We start from the raw sequence: 20,713 nt of genomic DNA on the forward strand, positions 1-20,713 counted from the left end.
TGTGCAGAGAGTGCACCAATGCTGGTGACCTGCTCTGCGATGCTAAGCTAGTTTGTTTTTTAAATTGCAGCTTAAAATCCCCTGCCTTATCAGAGAGAGGAATACATATTAGAAGGCTTTGTTCACGGGACCACAGCTGCATGAACCACAGACGAAGCTAGGAGCTATCTATAATTTCCCAATAGCTGCAGCAAAGACTGAAGACTTGTGGGCAGCCATACTTACGTCACTGTTATGGGTAACAGTACTGTATATTTGCATATCGTATATGTCACAAATGTAACGGTACTAAATACCTGTATGTCATGTATGTCCTATGCCATAAATGTCATGTATGTTGTGTATACGTCATAAATGTCACTATGAATTGAAAATGGGGGACCCTGATGTAAACAAGAGAAACGTCTTTCTCTGGTCTGCATATTGAGTAGTACTCTGCAATCTGTTAAATAAAGTTTTCATTCATCATTCATTCATTCAATCACCCGTGAGGTCGTTCTTTTATTTTGAAAACCGCGGACCGGAAGTCTTGTTGTTGTGACAAGCAAGAAAAATGTCGGCGCCCCTGTGAGTTTAGCAGCTTGAACACAACAGGACAGCACACACACATACTTCATACATTGGCAATGTCTCAAATTGAGATACTGAGAGTGTTTGTGAACGAGCGATTGACAGCGGCGACTGAAGAGATATTTGGAGTTGTTGGAAGAATAATAGGAGAGTACGAAGACGAAGTTTCCCATTACAAACAGAAGCTCGAGCGGCTGAATGTATTCCTTCATCCTGAGATAAGGCTCCGTAGAATAGGTTTGTTGTCGACCATATTCACAGAACATTCACCAACACAGTACATTATGCTCCTATCGGAGTTGTACAGACCCTGTCCGTTATAGTTTCGACTCCAGCAGATGAATTGAAAATGGGGGACCCTGATGTAAACAAGACGAACGTCTTTCTCTGGTCTGCATCCCCTTAACAATTGTGTGTATTGAGCTGTACTGTACTGTACCCATTCTGCAATCTGTTAAATAAAGTTTTCATTCATTCATCCATCAACTGAGGTAACTCAAGGACCCTGTGGGCTCCTCTGTTGGGAGTTATTGACCAGGCACTACCATTGAGCAAGGCACCAACACCTTGAGTACAGCCAGGCGACGCTGTGACCAGAAGAAATTCTTGGTACCCGTCTGAAAATTGCCAGTAAAGTGACTTAACTTATATATGTATGATTTCATATGATTTATGTTTAGCCGTGCAACAGCAATGGGGGTGCATTTGAGGTATGAGATCCACTTGAAAAGTCTTCCAAATGAATTCTCCCATTCATGGTCAGTGGAGCTGCTCTAAGGTGCAGCTTGATGCATTTATTATAGTATGTATGGAATATAGTATCGATATATCGGTTATCATGATACTAGCGCTGGGAGGGAGTTCCTTTCATGTTTACATTCATAGAACTGCCCAAGATGGATAATACAAATAACATTTGTTTAGGGTGACATTTTATTTTACAAATTGCTCATGCTCTGTGTAGTCGTTCAATATTCACTTGTAGCAATTGTGCACTTTTAGGTATTACAGATATGAATAATCATAAGTGAAATAGGAAATATACAGCAGGTCAACACACACTGCCCAGTTATATTTCCCGTTACATACAGGCTTGTTGAATCTCTCTGGCGGGCCTAATTAGGCAAATTACTTCAAGGGTGAATGCTTTACTTTTAGTCTCTGCGTTTTGGGTAGTCTGAATCACATGATGTAGACTGGGTATAAGCATGCCATTGGCCGACTATTTAATTCGGACCTCTCCTCCCCTTCTGCTTCTGCAACACTATTTTGCAAGGGCACTGTCGCTGCATCCGCCCAGGATGATTGTGATTAGTTCATTTTTTTTTAAACAAGCCAGAGCGTTCCCCCCCCTATATCGCAATGAATGGGTTCAGCCAGACGGTCAGACCTCTCTCCAGCACTAACGTAGAGTGGAAAGAGGTATCGGCTATGCAAGACTAGGTTTCGGGTGACCGCATGCAGACCATTAAAAGCCATAGAGCTGCAAACACATTGACAGGAACGACAGGGAACTTGTTTATCTGGTTGAACTGGTCAAGGGCCAATCAGTACTGGGTCCTACTGATGCCCTTTTGACTTGGCTGATGTCAGCATACATAGCATTAGCATTAAGACTTGTTCTTCTGCCTTTGTTTGGCCCAGATGATCTCCAGCATCGGCCTGTAGACGTCCCTCCTGAGCACCATGAACAGACCGGCAGCCATAAAGTGCCAGAGGGGCCCATCCAATGCAATGTTTCTGAGGTAAAGGGGACTTTTACCTTTTATATAACCAGGTTAGTCCTATTAGATTAAAATATCTTTTTCGGGGGCGGCTGGGTAGCGCAGTGGACTAAGCACTCGCCTACCACCGCAGAGACTCTGGGATCGAATCCAGCTGTCAAAGGTACCTCCGGCTTGGTCGTCCCTACTAACACAATTGGCAGTGTTAGCGGGTGGGAAGCCGGTGGGGTATGTGTCCTGGTTGTTGTAAACTGCGCCTCCTACTGGTCGGTCGGGGCGCCTGTTCAGCAGGGAGGGGATCTGGGGGAAATGGCATGAACCTCCGCACGCGCTACGTTCCCCCAGTGAAACTACTCACTGTCGGGTGAAAAGAAGCGACTGGCGACTCCACATGTATCGGAGGAGGCGTGCAACGACCAGGAAGGGAATTGGCATAACGACTAAATTGGGATGGGTGAACAAATACAGAAAGCCCAGAAATAAATAGAATACAAAAATATATATACATTTTTAAAGAGGGGCCCTGCCAAGAATATATTCAGTTTCAGACACAATGTAAAACTCAACACAACACAAGAAAACAATCAAACTAAAAGTGCAGAGGAAAAATACAATCATATTATCAATCAAAACATTTGCAATTATCAAAGACTTATAGAAACACGTCAACATTATGGGACATGTGCTTACTGTCTCCTCCAGAGTTGGACAAGAAGATAGATACCAATTTCCTCTCTGTGTAGACAGCTATCCGGCTGCAAGCTAGACTAAATGGTGCATTTATATAGCGCTTTTATCCAACACGCTTTACAATTTTGTTCCTCACATTCACCCATTTGCTCACACATTCACACACCGATAGTGGAGGCAACCATGCAAGGTGCCAATCTGCACATCGGGAACCACGAATCTTCCGACTACCAGACGACCGCTATACCTCCTGAGCCACTGTCGCTTCACTGTAGCCTAGCACAGTACAAACGAATGGAAGCGGATATGGACCACTAGCTTAAAACTCAGGGAGAGCTGTTTTTGTCCAACAGCTAGTCTAGCCTGTCCATATCCTTTACATTCACTGAGTTATCTTCGTTGTACACTGTGCTGTTGTGCAATGACAATAAAATGTTATAATAATAAAATTTACATCAGGTAACATACTATCAAGTTAAGGCTTCGATCTCCCTTTGACACTTGGAAGAGTTTAATTTCACTCTGAGATATCTGGCATTTAAAGAATATGACACTTACACTTACAAAATTATTTCTCATAAAGAAGTATAACTAAATTCTAAACTAAAATCTTGAAATGTAAGGATTACCGTTAACCATGGTATAGCTTGCCTTGTTGTGTCTGACTCTGAAACTGTCATTGTCATTGTCATGTAGACTACTGTATATAAAAACCTGCTACTCTGGGCAATGGGCACGAGTAATCCATCACTGGTTTCATAACCACCAACTCGACTAGTGAAATAGTGACTAGTGAAATTAGCATATTTCCTTTGTTTGTCTGAACAAGAAGACATATTTTTTTCATATCAATGGAAATGCGCATCCTTACTACTTTCCTTTCAGTTTAAGGAAGAAGAAGAGGAGTTTCTGACGAGTCAGGAGGGGTTTGGCCTTCAGTGGGCAGAGGACGCTTATAATCAGGCTTCTTCATTGTTCCCTGCTGACTACACTCATGATCAACCCACATCCTCGCATGTCAACCAAAGCCAAGGAGACGGGTGGCCTCTACCCAGCGTCTCCACAGAGGGACAAATGACAGACGCCTGGGAGGTACCAGAACCAGTTCCTTCTTCAGATGATGGTTCTGGAGCTCAGAGTGATGCTGGTGAGGAGGAGAGCAGCTGCAGTCCAGGCCAGAAGGACCAAGGGCTTGGAACGTCATCAAGGTCCACTTATTACAATTATTACAGCTGTCATGAGTAACGGTTCGAAGAAATGTCGACTTTTGGATTGGTGGCTGTGGCATTACTCGTTTGCTTCTGGAATACACACTACTATATTAGAGACGTTTGCAATGATGGATACCGTATTTAAACTTGGGCTGCCTGGAAAAATATGGAAAGATTTTTTCTTTTTATAATGATATGGTCATTATATTGGACTGTAAGTGTGGTATTAAACCAATTCTCAATTTTTGTTTTCAAAATGATATTTGAAAACAAAAAGCTTACATCGGAATTTGCACTTCCTCATTCCCTTTAAATATTTTTTTATTTGACAACAAAATTGAGATTCACTATAAAAGGATACAATCACGATGATAAATGATAATGTTGCCCAGCCCTGAGAAATAATAAACATTTGCATGATGCTTCAGATGATTTGAATGTAGACTTTGAACACAGTCTTAGCAGACGGCTGCCATTATACCTGACTACATTCTCATCCCAAAATGGTGGCATTTCCATCTTATTCTGTCTCCCAGATGTCGGCTTTCTAAGGACCACTATGAACATGTCTGCCAGCGGAGGCGGCGGATCCATCTGACCAGGACAGTGACCCTAAGGATCAGTGTCCTCTTGTACCCCCATATCTCTGCTCTCTCCATCCCGGGTAAAATGTCTCATGCTTTCTGCTCCTCAATATAATTGAACAGTGTTTGCTCTTTGCTGTATTATGTCTTACTTGGTGTTTGTTTGTTTGTGTCCATGACGGTTGGATTCATACCAGGAATCCTTTGACTAAACTGATCGTTTTAGTTTTTATCCTTTCTAGTATCTAGGGATTGCCCTGTTCGGAAGCTGAAGGTGCCTTATGGACTCCAGGAGGCAGAGTTCCTGATGTTATTGCGATCCAGCTTCCCTCAGCTGGCTGACAAGCCCTTTGATGTCCTGAAGACGGATCGCAGAAGGAGGTTATGTCCTCTGAAACTAGACAAACTTACTCCAGAACAAATCATCAGGTCAGCAGATTTAGGGAGGTCTGCCCTGTACATTCGATTGAAGGTAGGCTAATGATGGGTCATTATATTTGTATGCACACCCAAGTGAAAGAACATGTGCTTTGTGCCTTGTCCTATAGTTTAGGAATGCCCTGATCAATCGGCCCGCGGATCGCAGATATTCAGTATAATTATGAAATCGGGGGAATTTCGATAATGCTTTCTATGAAACAAAAAATGTGAGCCTATTCTCAGCGGAGTTGGTGTCATTGTCGCATGTTAACTAATACACTTATTGTGTACATTCTCAAGTGTGTGTATATGTGCACTTACATTAGTCTGTATGTGTTGTGATTGTGACTACCGGTACTCTGCTTCCCACAAATCCTGCCTGGGCCTTTTCTTGGTTTATGCTACACGCTCCCGTCAGCTGCTTGCTATTGGCAGATTGAGTTATTTTCACTGTATTGCTTTTGATTTGCAAGACAAATACCTTTTTTTTGGTAGAAGTAGAATGTGCCCTTACAATTTATTAACTACACACACAGACACACGCACACACACACACACACACACCCACACACACACACACACACACAGACACACCGTTAAAGGAACACGCCAATATGATGGGAAATGCTCTTACCGTCTTCTCTAGAGTCAGACAAGAAGGTTATTTACCTTTTGCAACTCCCTAGTGACCTTGTGAAACACTAGTGATTATGAAAGTTTGATACAATACATTGTTCACCTTTTTTTATGGCTTTTGACCTGCAGGAAAATCCAGAGGATTTCAGAACCAGTGCGATGAGTGTGCAGCTTCAACAGACCAGAGGAGCTATGAATGAGGTCAGTGAGCAGGACAGCAGTCCCAGTCTACCCTGGGGGAAGCAGGACAGCAGTCCCAGTCTACCCTGGGGGAAGCAGGACAGCAGTCCCAGTCTACCCTGGGGGAAGCAGGACAGCAGCCCCAGTCTACCCTGGGGGAAGCAGGACAGCAGTCCCAGTCTAGCCCTGGTGAAGCAGGACAGCAGCCCCAGTCTAGCCCTGGCAAAGCAGGACAGCAGCCCCAGTCTACCCTGGGGGAAGCAGGACAGCAGTCTACCCTGGGGGAAGCAGGACAGCAGCCCCAGTCTAGCCCTGGTGAAGCAGGACAGCAGCCCCAGTCTAGCCCTGGCGAAGCAGGACAGCAGCCCCAGTCTACCCTGGGGGAAGCAGGACAGCAGTCTACCCTGGGGGAAGCAGGACAGCAGCCCCAGTCTAGCCCTGGTGAAGCAGGACAGCAGTCTAGCCCTGGTGAAGCAGGACAGCAGCCCCAGTCTAGCCCTGGTGAAGCAGGACAGCAGTCTACCCTGGGGGAAGCAGGACAGCAGTATACCCTGGGGGAAGCCGGGCGATGGAGCACTGGCAAGGTATCACGTACAGTCTTTCATTACAAGGCCCTCTCAATATCTATAGACCCTTTTACCATTTGTAAACAATGATGACGTTTTGGGATGGACTACAGGATAATCAAGCAGAGAATCGGTTCCAAGCAGCCTGAAATCTGGAACGCCCCATGATTGTCAGGAGGGGATAGAATCCAACCTAAAATCGTCCCGATTCTCCTCTAGTCTGTAGCAGTCTCAAAACAAGTGAAAATATGATTCACATGTATAACCCCTGTGGGGTGTGCCCAATTCTACTCAAATTAAAACATGTGAATTGAATGGGAATCATGTTCAAAATTCTGAATTGAGCCCAACCCCACCACCAGTTTAAGTTGATGGCGGTGAGTGCTGCTCAGGAAGCACTATTTGTTTGATTTTAGTTATTTTAGTTATTTTAATTGAATGCTTTTTGCTGGTGGATATCTTGTACTATATCATTCTAACTGATGTTGATAGTGATGTACTGTAATTGATGATGTGACTGATGTTGATGTAATGTATTGATGTTGATGTTGATGATGATGTAATGTATGTATTGATGTAATGTAATGTAATGTATTGAATGTTGTTGTACATTTGTGCGTGCCGGACCCCAGGAAGAATAGCTTTTGACCAGTGCGAAAGCTAATGGGGATCCTAAATAAACATAAACATAAACCACGCATCCCTCAGTCAGAAATCTTGTTGGTCACCTTTTTGGTCCTTACGATTATATGGCTTGGTTTAGTTTAGTTAATTGGCAATTCATGAAGAAAAATACATTTGCCCATGATTGTCAGGATAACAAAATGATGTTAAACGTATTCCAGAATGACTGTCTACACCAGTGTTGCGTTTGGTGGTGTAGTAGGTCAGATCTTGTCTAAATCTTGACACCATTCTCTCCATACCAGGTTCCAGTGTTTTGAACGCCACACTAAGCGCGCCCGACAGTGCATCCTGAGGATCTGCGTTCTCGCGGACCCGGACATTAATGTGCTCACAGCCGCCGGTAAATTCCTTCTGCTTCTCCTAATAATTCAACTACATAGAATCCATCACTTTGGCCAAGAGATTGTTTTTGTTCCAACTGTATTGCATGAGAAGGAGAGGAATTCAGAGCCTATGATGGATGGTTTCAAAGGGGATTCAGATATCTTCTGGCTATGACCATCTCCCCCCTCTATTACAGTCTCCAGGAGGAAATGTCTTCCATGCTTTTAGCTTCTAAATATAATTGAACAGTGTTTGCACTTTGCTGTATTTCTTACTTGGTGTTTGTTTGTGTCCATGATGGGTGGATTCATACCAGGAATCCTTTGACTAAACTGATCGTTTTTGTTTTGATCCGTTCTAGTATCTAGGGATTGCCCTGTTCGGAAGCTGACAGTGCCTTATGGACTCCATGAGGCAGAGTTCCTGAAGTTATTGCGATCCAGCTTCCCTCAGCTGGCTGACAAGCCCTTTGATGTCCTGAAGACAGATCGCAGAAGGAGGCTATGTCCTCTGGAACTAGACAAACTTACTCCAGAACGAATCAGGTCATCGGATTTAGGGTGCTCTGCCCTATATATTCGATTGAAGGTAGACTAATGATGGGTCATTATATTTGTATGCACAGTGTGATAGAATATGTGCTTTGGGCCTAGTCCCATGGTTGCCTATAGTTTAGGGATGCCCTGATCTATCGGCCGCAGCTCTTTATCGCCGTTGTCGCCAATTGTGAAAACCGATCGATGGTGCAGAAAAGTGAGACGATTATCAGCTGAGTTGTTGTCATTGTCCCAATGCTAACTAATAGCATGTTGGCGGTGTGTAACCACTACAAGTTGTCTGAGACAGATTTACCAAATTCCATCTGCAATGTAAATTGACCTATAATACTGCTATAACAAAATAATCAGTATCGATCAATATGGCTTATGGCTTGGATCTGCGATCGGTATTGGTGGCAAACAAACCTTATCAGGGCATCCCTACTATAGTTACCGCAGGACCTATTGACTCAGGCAGGTCTGGAAGTTGGATTTGGGATAGATGCCGATTTAAATAAATGCAGACATGTGAGACTCAGAACAGGCAGGTGGGGATGAACTTTGATTTCGCATGATCAGATATTTATTGCTGCATTTGTTTATGGTCGGAGGTCGGAAGATGGAATTGGGAAATGCGTCACCTCAGACCTACGTGCTACAAAGTCAGAAAAACATGGATGTTCACGCTAAACCTTTTTGCCAATTTCTTGTTACAATTTGTCTCACATGAACTACAACTCACAAATACTTTTCCTAGTAGGAAGTCGGAATGTCCGACCTCGAATGCAGCAAAAGATCAGAGCAAGTAAAGCTATTTATTCATCTATCCATTGTCCAAATCTATCTAAGCAGGAAGTGGCTGCAGGACAGCAGTCAATATATGTGGCACCAACTGCTGGAACCCAAGTAAGTTTGTTTTGAAAGAACCCAAGTAAGTTTGTTACGTTGGATACATGCAATAAAAACATCTTCTATAAAACAAAACCCTGGCCAGCATGATTCAGTGCACTATAAAAGGCTATAGCTATTAAAGGAGCACTTCACCCAAAAATTATCATTTGTACATCAATTACTCACCCCATGATGCCTTGGATTCATGAAGGGTCTTCCTTCTTCTCACATGTCTCCTAGAATCCATAAGACAGTAGAAATACTTGTTGGATTGAAGGTAAAGGAGATTTGGTTTAACAGCAGCAAAACATTTTACAAACTCTCACAACTTGTGCAGTATAATCAAAGTCTCATTTATCCAGTCGTATGCTCAGTATTTCACAAACGCACACATTTCCGGTTATGTGCATCCTTCAAATGGAACTCATATGACTGGATAAATGAGACTTGGATTATACTGCACACGTTGTGAGAGTTTGTCAACAGACGTCATAATATAGTTTTATTGTTATTAAACCAAATCTCCATTAACTTCAATCAAGTATTTATACCCTTTGGAATCTCTGTTCCCCGTGGAGACATGCAAGAAGAAAATAAATATTCATGAATCCACGGCACCACGCCCGGGTGAGTAAATGATGTACAAGTGCTCCTTTAATATGACATATTGAGCCGGCAGTTCTAGAAAGATCGTATTTGTTCTAGAAAGTTTGCTGTCCGACATTGTCACCAGTATATGCATTTGAAAATCTTTCCTCTGCTTCATTGGCTTCAAGAAAGGATGGTGGTTCTGAAGAAAGGATGGTGGTTCTGAAGAGAGGTCGGATGGTTCTGGAACCGAGAGTGATGGTGCAGATGCTGATGGTGGCTGGAAGCAGAGTGATGGTGGAGATGCTGATGGTGGCTGGAAGCAGAGTGATGGTGCTGATGGTGGCTGGAAGCAGAGTGATGGTGGAGATGCTGATGGTGGCTGGAAGCAGAGTGATGGTGCAGATGCTGACTGGAAGCAGAGTGATGGTGCAGGTGCTGATGGTGGCTGGAAGCAGAGTGATGGTGCAGATGCTGATGGTGGCTGGAAGCAGAGTGATGGTGCAGATGCTGATGGTGGCTGGAAGCAGAGTGATGGTGCAGATGCTGATGGTGGCTGGAAGCAGAGTGATGGTGCAGATGCTGATGGTGGCTGGAAGCAGAGTGAAGGAAGTGGCTCAGGTTCAGAAACACAAAAAGGACGGTGAAAAGACAAATAGTTCTCAAGAGCACAAACAATGTGAGATCTCTGCCGTCTGGGAAGTTACTCAACAAGTCTTCTACTTTCAGCTGTAAGGTGTGTGGGATCTCTTTCCTACAGTACCAGTGTGCACAGAAGTGATCCTGAGTATCTGCTTTCTGCAGCAGACATTTAGGGTCTATAGAGTCTGGTGGATCATCTCTCTTCAGACCCTGATATTTATTCTTTATTCACATTTCCATTAGCTTCCACTACAGCGGTTGATCATTTTCCTGGGGTCCACATAGAACACTAACAGCAGACACAGACAAACATTGACCGACTATGAACTAAAGGTCAAAGTGTACGCAGTATACATTCCTGAGACCTGAGTGCTGTGTTTTAATCACCTGGTGTGCAGTGGGTCAGCTGGTCTGTAGACCACAGTATTGGTTCCATATGGCATATGGGACTCGTTTATCTCCTTCTGATGAACTTGTGTATTTATAATAAAGATTGTATATATTTTTTGTAACTTGTGTGTTGTGTTGGATGAGGTCAAAGCCTCTGACAGCTTTTTCCAGGCTTGTCTATTACAATATTGTTGCACATTGATGTTACTTTAGTGCCAGAATTGACTTGTGAAAAATGTCGATGGCTTCTTCCCAACTGGCCTAGCTGCAAAGCCAGACTTCTCACCTAAAAAGTAATTCAAATACACCCTTACCCTTTGCCCTAAACTGGTGGGAGACCTGTGCCTAATCCTGACGTTAGAAATGGAAACGTTTGGCGGTCGGGTGGCGTAGTGGAGATTGCGCTCGTCACCAATGCAAGAGGCTGCGGTCTCGACTCCCGGAGTCAGCATTGCCCTGCGGCTTGGGCCGGTCGTCATACTAACTCGTTTGGCTGAGTTAGGGGGAGGGAAGTCGTGGGTGGTAATCTGGCATTGTGGACAGCAATGCCTACAGGTCAGGTCTGGGCGCCTGCTCAGCGAAAGGCAGGAAATGGTGAAGGCAGCGGGACCTCCCACGCGTTACGCTTCACCAATGAGTCCTTGCTGCCAGGTGAAAAAAGAGCCACTGGCTGTCTCCACATGTGTCGGAGGAAGCATGTGGTGGACTTCAGGGTTCCCTTGTACCGACCAGTAGGAGGAACATGCGCACAACAACCAGGTAGGGGAGGGGGGGAATTGGCATAACGACTAAATTGGGATGGGGAGAAAAATAGAAAATCAGGCAGAGAAAAAGAGGATTAAAAAAAAAGAAATGGAAATGATTTTTGTGATAACATGATTTTCAAAGATATTGAATCTTTCGTTGTTAAATCATGCAGGATTTCTTCTGGCTTGCCAGGCTCAATTTTTGCGGCTTGGCCACCGACAACCAAACTGCCAATAGAAGGATTCATCAACTTAAATGCCGTTTACTTTAAATTTGTTTTATTACTTTGTCATATAAACAAATACAATCTGTAATAATCAACAAACTGATTGCAAAGATTTGATTCCAAAACAGAGCTGTGCAAATAAGGTCTTTTTTTTGGCCAACCCCCCATACTTTCTGTATAACCCCCCCTCCCTGCCCCATCTCTGCCAACATGTAATTACCCATATGAAAATAATACAGAATTTGGCACAAAATATGAGTAGACATACGGTTCTGTCAGAAACCCAATGAGAGCTGACAAATGGTCCATCACCTGAACGTCGACTTTGAATTCATATCATCAGAAATCTTTGCATTGAGTGGACCGAAAATTACTTAAAGCTACACTATGTTGTTTTGGGCAGGACATCTGAACCTCAGAAGATTGAAACTAGGGATAAAGTGACTGTTTCACCATGTTTTAATATGCGCAGGGCCTACAATTTAGTTAATGCATATTTACTAGGGGTGTAACGGTACACAAAAACCACGGTACGGTACGTACCTCGGTTTTGAAGTTAAGGTTCAGTACGGGTTTTCGGTACAGTGGGGGAAAGTTTGGCTTTCCATGTTCCACTCGGGTGATGTAGTGTGCAGTAACTAATTGTACTTGTAGGGCTGTCAACGAATATTCTTTATTGAAATTAATAATCGACTTGTAAAAAAATTATAATTATATTGGATTGTGAAAAAAACAGCCCCCGGTGGGCGGTCGTTAGTGGTTGACATACCGTTGTATTCGTTCGGTACACTACACAGCCGTTTGGTACGGTATGGTACACACTGAAATGGTTCTGTACGGATACGTGTACCTTTACACCCCTAATATTTACTACAAATAACTTGTTTACTTGGTTCACACAGATTCTGTTTTGATTAGTGATAAAAAAAAAAAAAAAAATTCAGGTTCTATGATGATTACCCTTTTCCTCCCAAAATGACATGTTATAGTTTTAAGTTGCATCTTATTTTCAGAGCCAGTTTTCAAGCCAGACCAGCCGTGCTTAGATTCAGCAGTCGGACAACCATCTTAAATTCTGCATCGTTGGATGTGAAGTCCAAGGTTTACATTATCTAGACTGAATTTCCCCAAGGAATGGAGCTCCCTGGCCTTGTGAGGTTTAGTTTGACATAACAGAAAGACTGCAAAAGGAATGTCTGGGGTTGACACCTAATCAAAATCGAACTGAAAACATTCCAAGGAAAATCTCCAAAATGCATTTTAAAGTTAAAAAAACAATGCGAAAAGTTAGTCCACAAGCTTTCGCCGCAGGCCAAAACTGTTAATAAATGTTCAACTATACTGACCAAATAGAGTCAACTGCTGTATCTTATGTTGGCTAGTGTATCTTAGGCTGTTGAATGCATCTTGCCTACGGAGTGAGAATGCAGCATCTCAGATGGCTATAGAAGGATACAACGGGTGGCGTTTCCCTGGTGGAAAGGGAGACGGAGCAGCCATTCTGTAAGATTGAGGTCGTGATGTTTTGCAGAAACAGAAAGCGAGTCCTCAACAAGGCAATGTGGTACGACTGCCAAGCTGGCTGTCAAAAGTGCTACAGTGTCTGTGTTTGTTTCAAGAGGGTTAATTCACCTTCAATTAAATCCAATCAGGAGATGTTTACTTATTCATTCATTTATTTTTCCTCCGGAATTCTAATATATATATATAGAAAAATCATGAAATTGTTGTCAGATCCAACCTACTGAGAAATAATTAAATGTTCTGCCTCTGCAGTTTTAATTTTCATTCTGAATTGATGGAATTGAAAGTGAATTGACACCGCACCTCACGTGTGACAAGTAACATCATTGCCTTTGATAAAAACATTTATTTAAAAAAAAAAAAAGCACCATTAATATGCACACCTCTACCACAATATCTTGATGTCCTATAAAGTTGAAGGCTGGTCTTGGAAGAGGAGTAATGGTGACTGAGGAGGACATTTCAACACAGATATTGGTAGTGCAAGGCCATATTCAATCCAAGAAAATATCAGTCAGTTGTCATCACTCAGGTGTGACAATGTCAACGTTTGACAATTCTTTGTGTGTGGGGTGGTGTCATTTTAAGCGTGATGTTGTCTTAAATGTGCTGTAAGTGCTATTTTCTTGTTCAAATAAGTGTTAAATAGTTCTACATTCTGACAGCCATCACTGATATAGTGTGTGGTCAGTAACACAGGTCTTTAAGTCCCTCAGCTCTGCAGTAAACAATAATTTTTTCTGCTATCCCATTCCACTTTCTTACTGCACTGGCAGATTATCTTTACCACATATTTGCTTAAAACTTGTTTTTATTACTTCTTTTTGTCAGTTTTCTTCCAGTATGGAGTTCTCTCTCCTGATTGGATAAAATATATTTAGTGTTTACTGCAGAGTGGAGGGACTGGGAGACCCATGTTACTGACCAAACACAAAACATGTAGAGCACTTATTTTAACAAATAAATACCACTTACGACTCCTTTAATTACCTGAAACCTTGTCTGATTGAATACGTCCCTGAAGATTTTGCAAGTTGAAATATGTCAGTGTGGTTTACTGTAGGACTGGTACAACGGAACATACATGTAGTATAGAATGCCATTGTTTATGTATTAATAACTCCGAATAGTTACTGTAATTGGCACAAAAAAGACACAGATATAAAACAATAATTTGCAGTCAAATGTTGCGATAAAAAAGGCATATCAACGTGTAATATGTGAAACAATGGGATTAACTGGGGAGGGGGGAGACATAATAAAATGGCCAATAAAGGATAGTCTGTTAATCTTATAATAGTGCTCTCAAAAAAATATAGAAATTACAAATTTTTCCTCTTCTAGCTCTAGTTCAGTCTTTTATAGTTGTGAGTTTGTTAAAATTCTCTTCTCAAGAAATAGTTGGTGCTATCAGTCTGCCATTGAGCACGCGGTTAGGACCTCCAGAGTGCCCGCCCGCGCTGGTATGTGCCCCATTAGGACTGCAGTGTGTCCACATCGGAAAGGAGGGATAGATGATGTCATCGCGCACACAGCAAGCCCGAGTTCTCTAGGTACTGTGAGTGACTTCCTTAGATTCCACTAAGAGGCTTCTGCTATATAGCCCTCTAATGACGCCGAGCCAGTCTACTAGGTCCTTCAGCCGATGCCAAGTTGTATTCCGCCACATTCCTTCTCTTTATCAACGACCCGAGTCTCGGCAGACAGCTCCCCTTGCGTCCCTTTGGTTGACGTGAGCACCCACATCTTCATCAGCGACACAGTGTGTCGTCCATTGTCTCTCCCTTCCGCGCGCGTCCCCTCATAGCGAGGTCTCGTTGGTGTGCGGCCGGGCGTTCTCCTCCTCCAGCAGGGCGATGCGTTGCTTCAGCATGCGGACCTGTGTGTCGTGCCGTTCCACCATGGCCATCATCTGGCCCTCCAGCTTCTTCAGCTTGCTCTGGTGTTTCTTCTTGGCTTTCTCGTAGGCCGCCACCAGGTTGCTGCGGGACAGAGGGACACAGGGTCAGAACACATTCTTCACACAATTCCACAACGGCACAATTTCAAAACGACTAATGATGAGTCAGCATTTATGTTCAAATGTTACCTTTTCTTTCTCTGTCTGAATAGATGATTACTTTACAGCTTACTTTAAGAAGTACAGTTTTGAGGTACTTGTGGGTATTTCTACTTGTATTGTGTACTTCTTCCTCAATGAAGAGATTTCCGCACACCTCCGTGCATGCAGTGTTTCACTTTATATTGAGCTGTCCGTCTATCAGACCTTCATCAGAACGTTGGTGAACCTCTTCCACCAGTGGTCTCAACTTCTGCATGAACGTTGATAACTGCACTTTTAAATTTAGACCACTAGGAGGAGGTATAGCACAGACAAAGAGCATTCTCTTATCAGTTACCTCCAAGGACAGTCCATGGATAATTTGCACACTAGTCTTTTCCCCTCACTAGTACTGATAGGAACTCCATTCAATGGCAGCATTCCAGGGATTTGGGCTGGTAGTCTGAACATAGCCTTAGTCAACTTCTGTAGTTCTAGGTTTGCTTTTCCATGTTAAATTAGATATTTCCTTGGAAAAAAGGGACATTTTTGGCATAACCGTAATATTCACAAATATGCTTTGGCCTTCACTAGATAGCACTTCACTAGATAGCACTTCACTAGATAGCCCTTCACTAGATAGCACTTCACTAGATAGCCCTTCACTAGATAGCACTTCACTAGATAGAAAGAGGTCCCTCTGAATGATTGGGCTTCAATTATCAAGCAAGATATTAATTAATTTGTTTGTAAATCACACGCAATGAACTTCCACCATCTCTCTGTAATATCGTCAAATCAAATGATTATTCATTCATTCATAATGTTGTGAGAGGCTATTTAGGTTTCAAAAACCAAGTTCACAATTAGTACAGTTCGCCTCAAATTATGGTATTGATCATATCTGATCAGTTACCAACATAGCCTTGTATATAAATGATGGATCTCAGAATCAGGTAGATGTCTTTTGTGTTACATGGATGAGTTTACCATACTGTATATCTAAATGTAATCAGCACTGCAGAAATTATTTCTGTTGGACATCGATTCACTTCCCATCAAGTGCCGGCTCCGCAAGCAGGAACTGGTAACGTTAAGTATTTACTATATGTTTACTATAAGAGTAGGTGTGTTGTTATGTTAATGTGGGTTATTGACCTTGTGAACAAGCGCATATCTGAGGAAACAGAAGACATACTAGACTGCTGTCCACAAGGTTGATACATGTGGAGTAAGGTTTTAATAGGATTATTGAATGAGGCCCAATGTGTGAAAAGCAATTTTACAAATTTGTCAATTAAATGGATTATTCCATTAGCTGGCAAAAACCTATACATTTTTCTCAAGTCAAGGAGATTCTTAATTCTAAAGGAATTTCCTAAGTCAAGGACAGCTCTCCTAAATAGATACCACTTTTGAACTGTTAACTGTGCTAACCACTGTGCCACCATGCTGCCCAAGCAGTGATACATATGGAATATCTACACTAGCTAGCATCTTTATCACAAAGCTCAGCTACAGGAAATAAAGAGAATGGCAGATGTGGGCGGGACTTATACAGGGAAGGAACCTAAAGTTATTAGTATGGGCTTTTACTAGCAATATCCTGTGTTAACCTGGTATGATATCAGTATTGGTATAGATGCATCCGCCAACATCTACGCTTCCCCTCCGTCCCCCAGTTCATAAGAGAAGAGGACGTGACGTTTTTGGTTTCATACTCCTCTGTTGTCCTGCCTGTGTTGCCATGGTTACCTGTTGGCCCGTTTGAGGTCATTGACGAACTCTGCGCTTTGCTGGTGTCGGACCTCGCTGCTCTTGGTCAGCCGCTCCAGCGCCGCCACCAGCTCCTGGACACGACTCTTCAGCTTCTTCTCTCTGTGACACCAACACACAGACACACAAATACCCACAGACACAAACGGACAGATACACATAGATCGCACAGACACACACAAGATACACATAGACAGCAACATACACAGACGCACATCCAAGAGGGGAGGGCATGTTAGATTTTATATTTTAAACTCAGAGAGAGTATCGGACACACACACATTTAGAATCTTTATTTATGTCCACATAAATACAATGTTTAAAGGACACAAATATTATCAGTGCAATTGGACATTGTGGGTTATTCTGTTACATTCGTGCCCAAATTGGCAATGTCAACCAAAGTTACACACACATGGATGATGACCCTGACAATCAACACACAGCTCATGGGTACAGATAGCAGCGTCTTCTCCAAATTGCGAGGCTGCCAATAATAGAACACACACACACACACACAATCAACTGTGGTAATTTACCGTCTGAGGGCGCTGGTGAGTTCTGCGGCCAGGTCGCCGTCGTTGAGGGTCCTGAGGTCTGACAGGCTGATGGCTGGAGAGTCTCCACAGTCCTGGTGAAGATACAACACACAGCCTGGTCAGCAGAGTCTACCATGTACTGTTTGTGGTGCTGTCAGTGTGAACTGTGTGTGAGGTCCTACTATACCATGTGTCTCATGACAGAGAAGCAGCCGCAGTGGACAGCTCATCTCGCTACGCTCACGGACTGAGCTTTTGTTGCCCTTTAGTGCTCATCTACCTTAATCTATTTTTACTGCTGCTACCTTTTAAACTTTTTAACTTAAGTACTGATTTTATTGTTTGTCCACCACATTGTTTTACTCGTCTGACTCTTTTATTGTGTCCATTTATGTGTCTATTTTAACGTTTGTCAAATTTGAACTGTAATGTTGACTGATGAGAGCTATTAGATACCTGAATCTGTCTGTCTATACACACTATGGAACTTAGCAAGTTGTTATGATGTCTCTGCACCATTATTGGCAAGACAAATGGCAAATGGCTGCATTTATTTATTTATTTTCTTTTTTTTATCCACTTTTTCTCCCATCCCAATTTAGCCGTACCAATTCTCCCCTCCCCTGTCTTGAACGTTGCTCGCATGTGCCCCCCACTGGTCGGTCGTAGGGAGGATAGAAGTCTTGCATCACGTGTCCCCTCCGATACATGTGTAGGCAGCCAGTCGCATCTTTTCACCTGCCAGCACGGACTCTCATTTGGCGAGGAGTAACGTGTAGGAGGCTCACAATGCTCCCGCCATTTTCCTGTCTCTGCTGTGCAGGTGCCCCAACCGACCTGTAGGAGTCGCTGTTTACAACGTCCAGATTACCACCCATCGACTTCCCACCCACTAACTCTGCCAATTGAGTTAGTATGACGGCCGGCCCAAGCCGGAGGCAACGCCGACAGCCGGATTCGATACCGGTGTCTCGTGTGTTGGTGACGAGCGCAATGTCCGCTGTGCCACCCAGCCGCCCAAATGGCTGCATTTATATAGTGCTTTTATCCAAAGCGCTTTACAATTTGTTCCTCACATTTTACCCATTCACACACTGATGGCGGAGGCAACCCTGCAAGCCAAGGTGCCAACCTGCTCATCGGAAGCAGTTAGGGGTTAAGTGTCTTGCTCAAGGACACTTCGACACGCTGCCTGGGAGGAGCGGGAATCAAACAGGGAACCTCCGGATGATCTACTTTTTCTCCCCATTTTTCTATTTTTCTCCCGACCCCAATTTCGTATATTGTCCAATTCTACCCTCCCCTGTTTCGAACGTTGTTAGGCCATGCCTCCCACAAGCCGGCTGCAATGTGGACGAAGCCTTGCATCACGTGTCCCCTCCGGTACTCGAGGAGGCAGCCGTCGCATCTTTTTACCTGCACAGCGTGATCTCTCAGCGGCGAGGGTCTGCGTGGGAGGGACACGCCGCCCCCGTCGCTTCCTGATTCTACTGCGCAGGCGCACCAACCGACCTGTAGGAGTCGCTGTCCACAACGTCCGATCCCCACCCACCAGCTTCCCACCCCCTAATACTGCCAATTGTATTAGTATGAACGACCAGCCAAGCTGGTAGCAACACCGAGAGCTGGGCTCGAACCCAGCATCTCCTGCGTTGGTGGCGAGCGCCTTGCCCACTGTGCCACCTAGCCGCCCGAGGGGGCCCAGGAATTCAAAACTTTTAATCCCTATCTGATCGGATCAGATTTGGATTTTGGGTAGTTGAAAACCAAAAAACAGGATTAGGATCACTTTGATATCCGATCAGATCAGGAAATCAAATCCAAGCTTTAATCTGGATCAAATCTTCAAAACGGGTAGTTCAAACCGACAACACAGGATTGGGATCAGTTTGATCCCAAAAAACTGGATTATCTTGATCCCACCAGAGGGGTGGATTTCCAGTGGATTACCAGAGCAAAATGTACTATACAATTTATTTAAAAATATGTTTCAATATAAATAAGATGGCAAAGTTTGTTAACTGAAATAATAAAAAAAATTTGGTCACATTCGTGGTGGCCTATTTTCTTTTCAAACAAATGTTGATGACATAAATGTTTATGCTCATAAAGGTATCACAACAAAGATTGTCAATCACAAATGTAATTTAGATTAAAGAAAAAATATCTTCAACAAAAAAAAAGTCCATCATCTGTCATCACCTTCAGCAAACTGAAACCTCACTTAGAATTCAGCTCCTCAAAGCATGATCAGCTGCCTTTGAATGAATGTTTTTTGTTGTTACCCTAGTGGGAGTATTCTTTTTAATTACAATTCCATTATGATTTTATGTTCTTTATGTATTTATCAATACAATTAGACATTATAGATGTCTCTGCAATGTGGTCTCTTGTCTTCCTTGTATTCCTTTTCTTATCCACTGTGACTAGATGGAGATCGGTAGGATTAAAGCACTGATATTCAAGATCTAGTAATCTTGAGAAGTCTGAATCTGGATCAGGGTGATCCTATCCTGTATTGCTTTGAAATACTGGGACAAAATCTGTCAGAGTTGTCTGATCCTGGATCACAAAAAATGGGATTTAAAAATCTGATCGGATCAGATAGGGATTAAAAGTTTTGAACTCCTGGGCCCAGATGACCAGCCACTGTCGCACCCAAGACATCTGTGTACATCCATTTTATTTGGTGTTTCTGATGTCTGAAAAGGAAAAGCAACACAATAATAATAATAATAATTGATTTTATTTGTATAGCGCTTTTAAATGACCCAAATCCTCAATACGGCTTCAACATGGCTTACTTAGAGGTAGGCTAACGTGAGTCATTACATCAAACTACAGTGTATATATATATATATAGTTCTTAAGAGGGAAGACAAGAGAGTGGGGTGCTGAGTGCTAAAGGTTTCCAATGGGACTAAAGATGTGGCCAGAAGGTCCATCAACACTGAACCACTGTCGATTGAATAAACTGAAGCCAGCTACCAGGTCCCTGAAACAGAGAGTAAAACGGGATCACACGTGATGATTTACTCCCCGCTCTGCTTTCCTTTTCCTGGACCTAGAAGCTGCTTCAGTCTATTCACCCAGCCTGGGCAGAGGCTCAACGGCCAGTCCCACTTTTAGATCAGATTCAGAGAGTTGTCTATCCCCTCGTGTCAAACACTATGGAGGCCATGTTGTTCTAGAATAACAAAGTCACCCACAGAGTCATC

At 43.2% G+C, this 20,713-nt stretch overlaps 3 protein-coding genes across 4 annotated transcripts in view; 2 read left to right on the forward strand and 1 right to left on the reverse strand.

The window, feature by feature from the left end:
* Positions 1–689: 689 nt before the first annotated feature.
* LOC311237107 (uncharacterized protein) lies at positions 690–7,820 on the forward strand (the record flags this gene model as incomplete). The annotated part of the gene is made up of 8 exons (XM_084324913.1): positions 690–807; positions 2,215–2,315; positions 3,870–4,192; positions 4,732–4,859; positions 5,022–5,251; positions 5,965–6,599; positions 7,511–7,608; positions 7,789–7,820. The coding sequence occupies exons 3-8, from the start codon at positions 4,059–4,061 to the stop codon at positions 7,818–7,820; spliced, it is 1,257 nt and encodes a 418-aa protein (XP_084181039.1). The 5' UTR covers positions 690–807; positions 2,215–2,315; positions 3,870–4,058.
* On the forward strand, positions 6,473–10,653 carry LOC311236807 (uncharacterized protein). Of its 2 annotated transcripts, none has more exons than XM_084324572.1 (5): positions 6,473–6,599; positions 7,511–7,608; positions 7,954–8,180; positions 8,984–9,037; positions 9,799–10,653. In XM_084324572.1, exons 4-5 carry the CDS (start codon positions 9,012–9,014, stop codon positions 10,343–10,345), a joined length of 573 nt encoding a protein of 190 aa, XP_084180698.1. In that variant the 5' UTR covers positions 6,473–6,599; positions 7,511–7,608; positions 7,954–8,180; positions 8,984–9,011; the 3' UTR covers positions 10,346–10,653. The 2 variants fall into 2 exon arrangements, with proteins under 2 accessions (XP_084180698.1, XP_084180697.1); XM_084324571.1 differs by having other exon boundaries at positions 9,819–10,653.
* A 1,161-nt stretch (positions 10,654–11,814) lies between these two features.
* mcc (MCC regulator of WNT signaling pathway) overlaps positions 11,815–20,713 on the reverse strand; it is a 311,681-nt gene continuing 302,782 nt past the window's right edge. Inside the window, 3 exon segments of the mRNA XM_084325292.1 lie at positions 11,815–15,121; positions 16,936–17,058; positions 17,496–17,587. Coding sequence (XP_084181418.1) covers positions 14,941–15,121; positions 16,936–17,058; positions 17,496–17,587 — 396 coding nt within the window. The 3' untranslated portion in view covers positions 11,815–14,940.

Source organism: Notolepis coatsorum (assembly GCF_963971535.1).
Source record: "Notolepis coatsorum genome assembly, chromosome: 11".
Lineage (NCBI taxonomy): Eukaryota > Metazoa > Chordata > Actinopteri > Aulopiformes > Paralepididae > Notolepis > Notolepis coatsorum.

What these genes read in the sequence shown, in the direction of transcription:
- LOC311236807 (XM_084324571.1), top strand. Translation starts at nt 8,096, where the DNA reads ATGTCCTCTGGAACTAGACAAACTTACTCCAGAACGAATCAGGTCATC. An exon ending in CCCTATATATTCGATTGAAG is followed by an intron (nt 8,181 to 8,983) that starts GTAGACTAATGA and finishes CTATCTAAGCAG; the next exon opens with GAAGTGGCTGCAGGACAGCA. An exon ending in CACCAACTGCTGGAACCCAA is followed by an intron (nt 9,038 to 9,818) that starts GTAAGTTTGTTT and finishes GTGGTTCTGAAG; the next exon opens with AAAGGATGGTGGTTCTGAAG.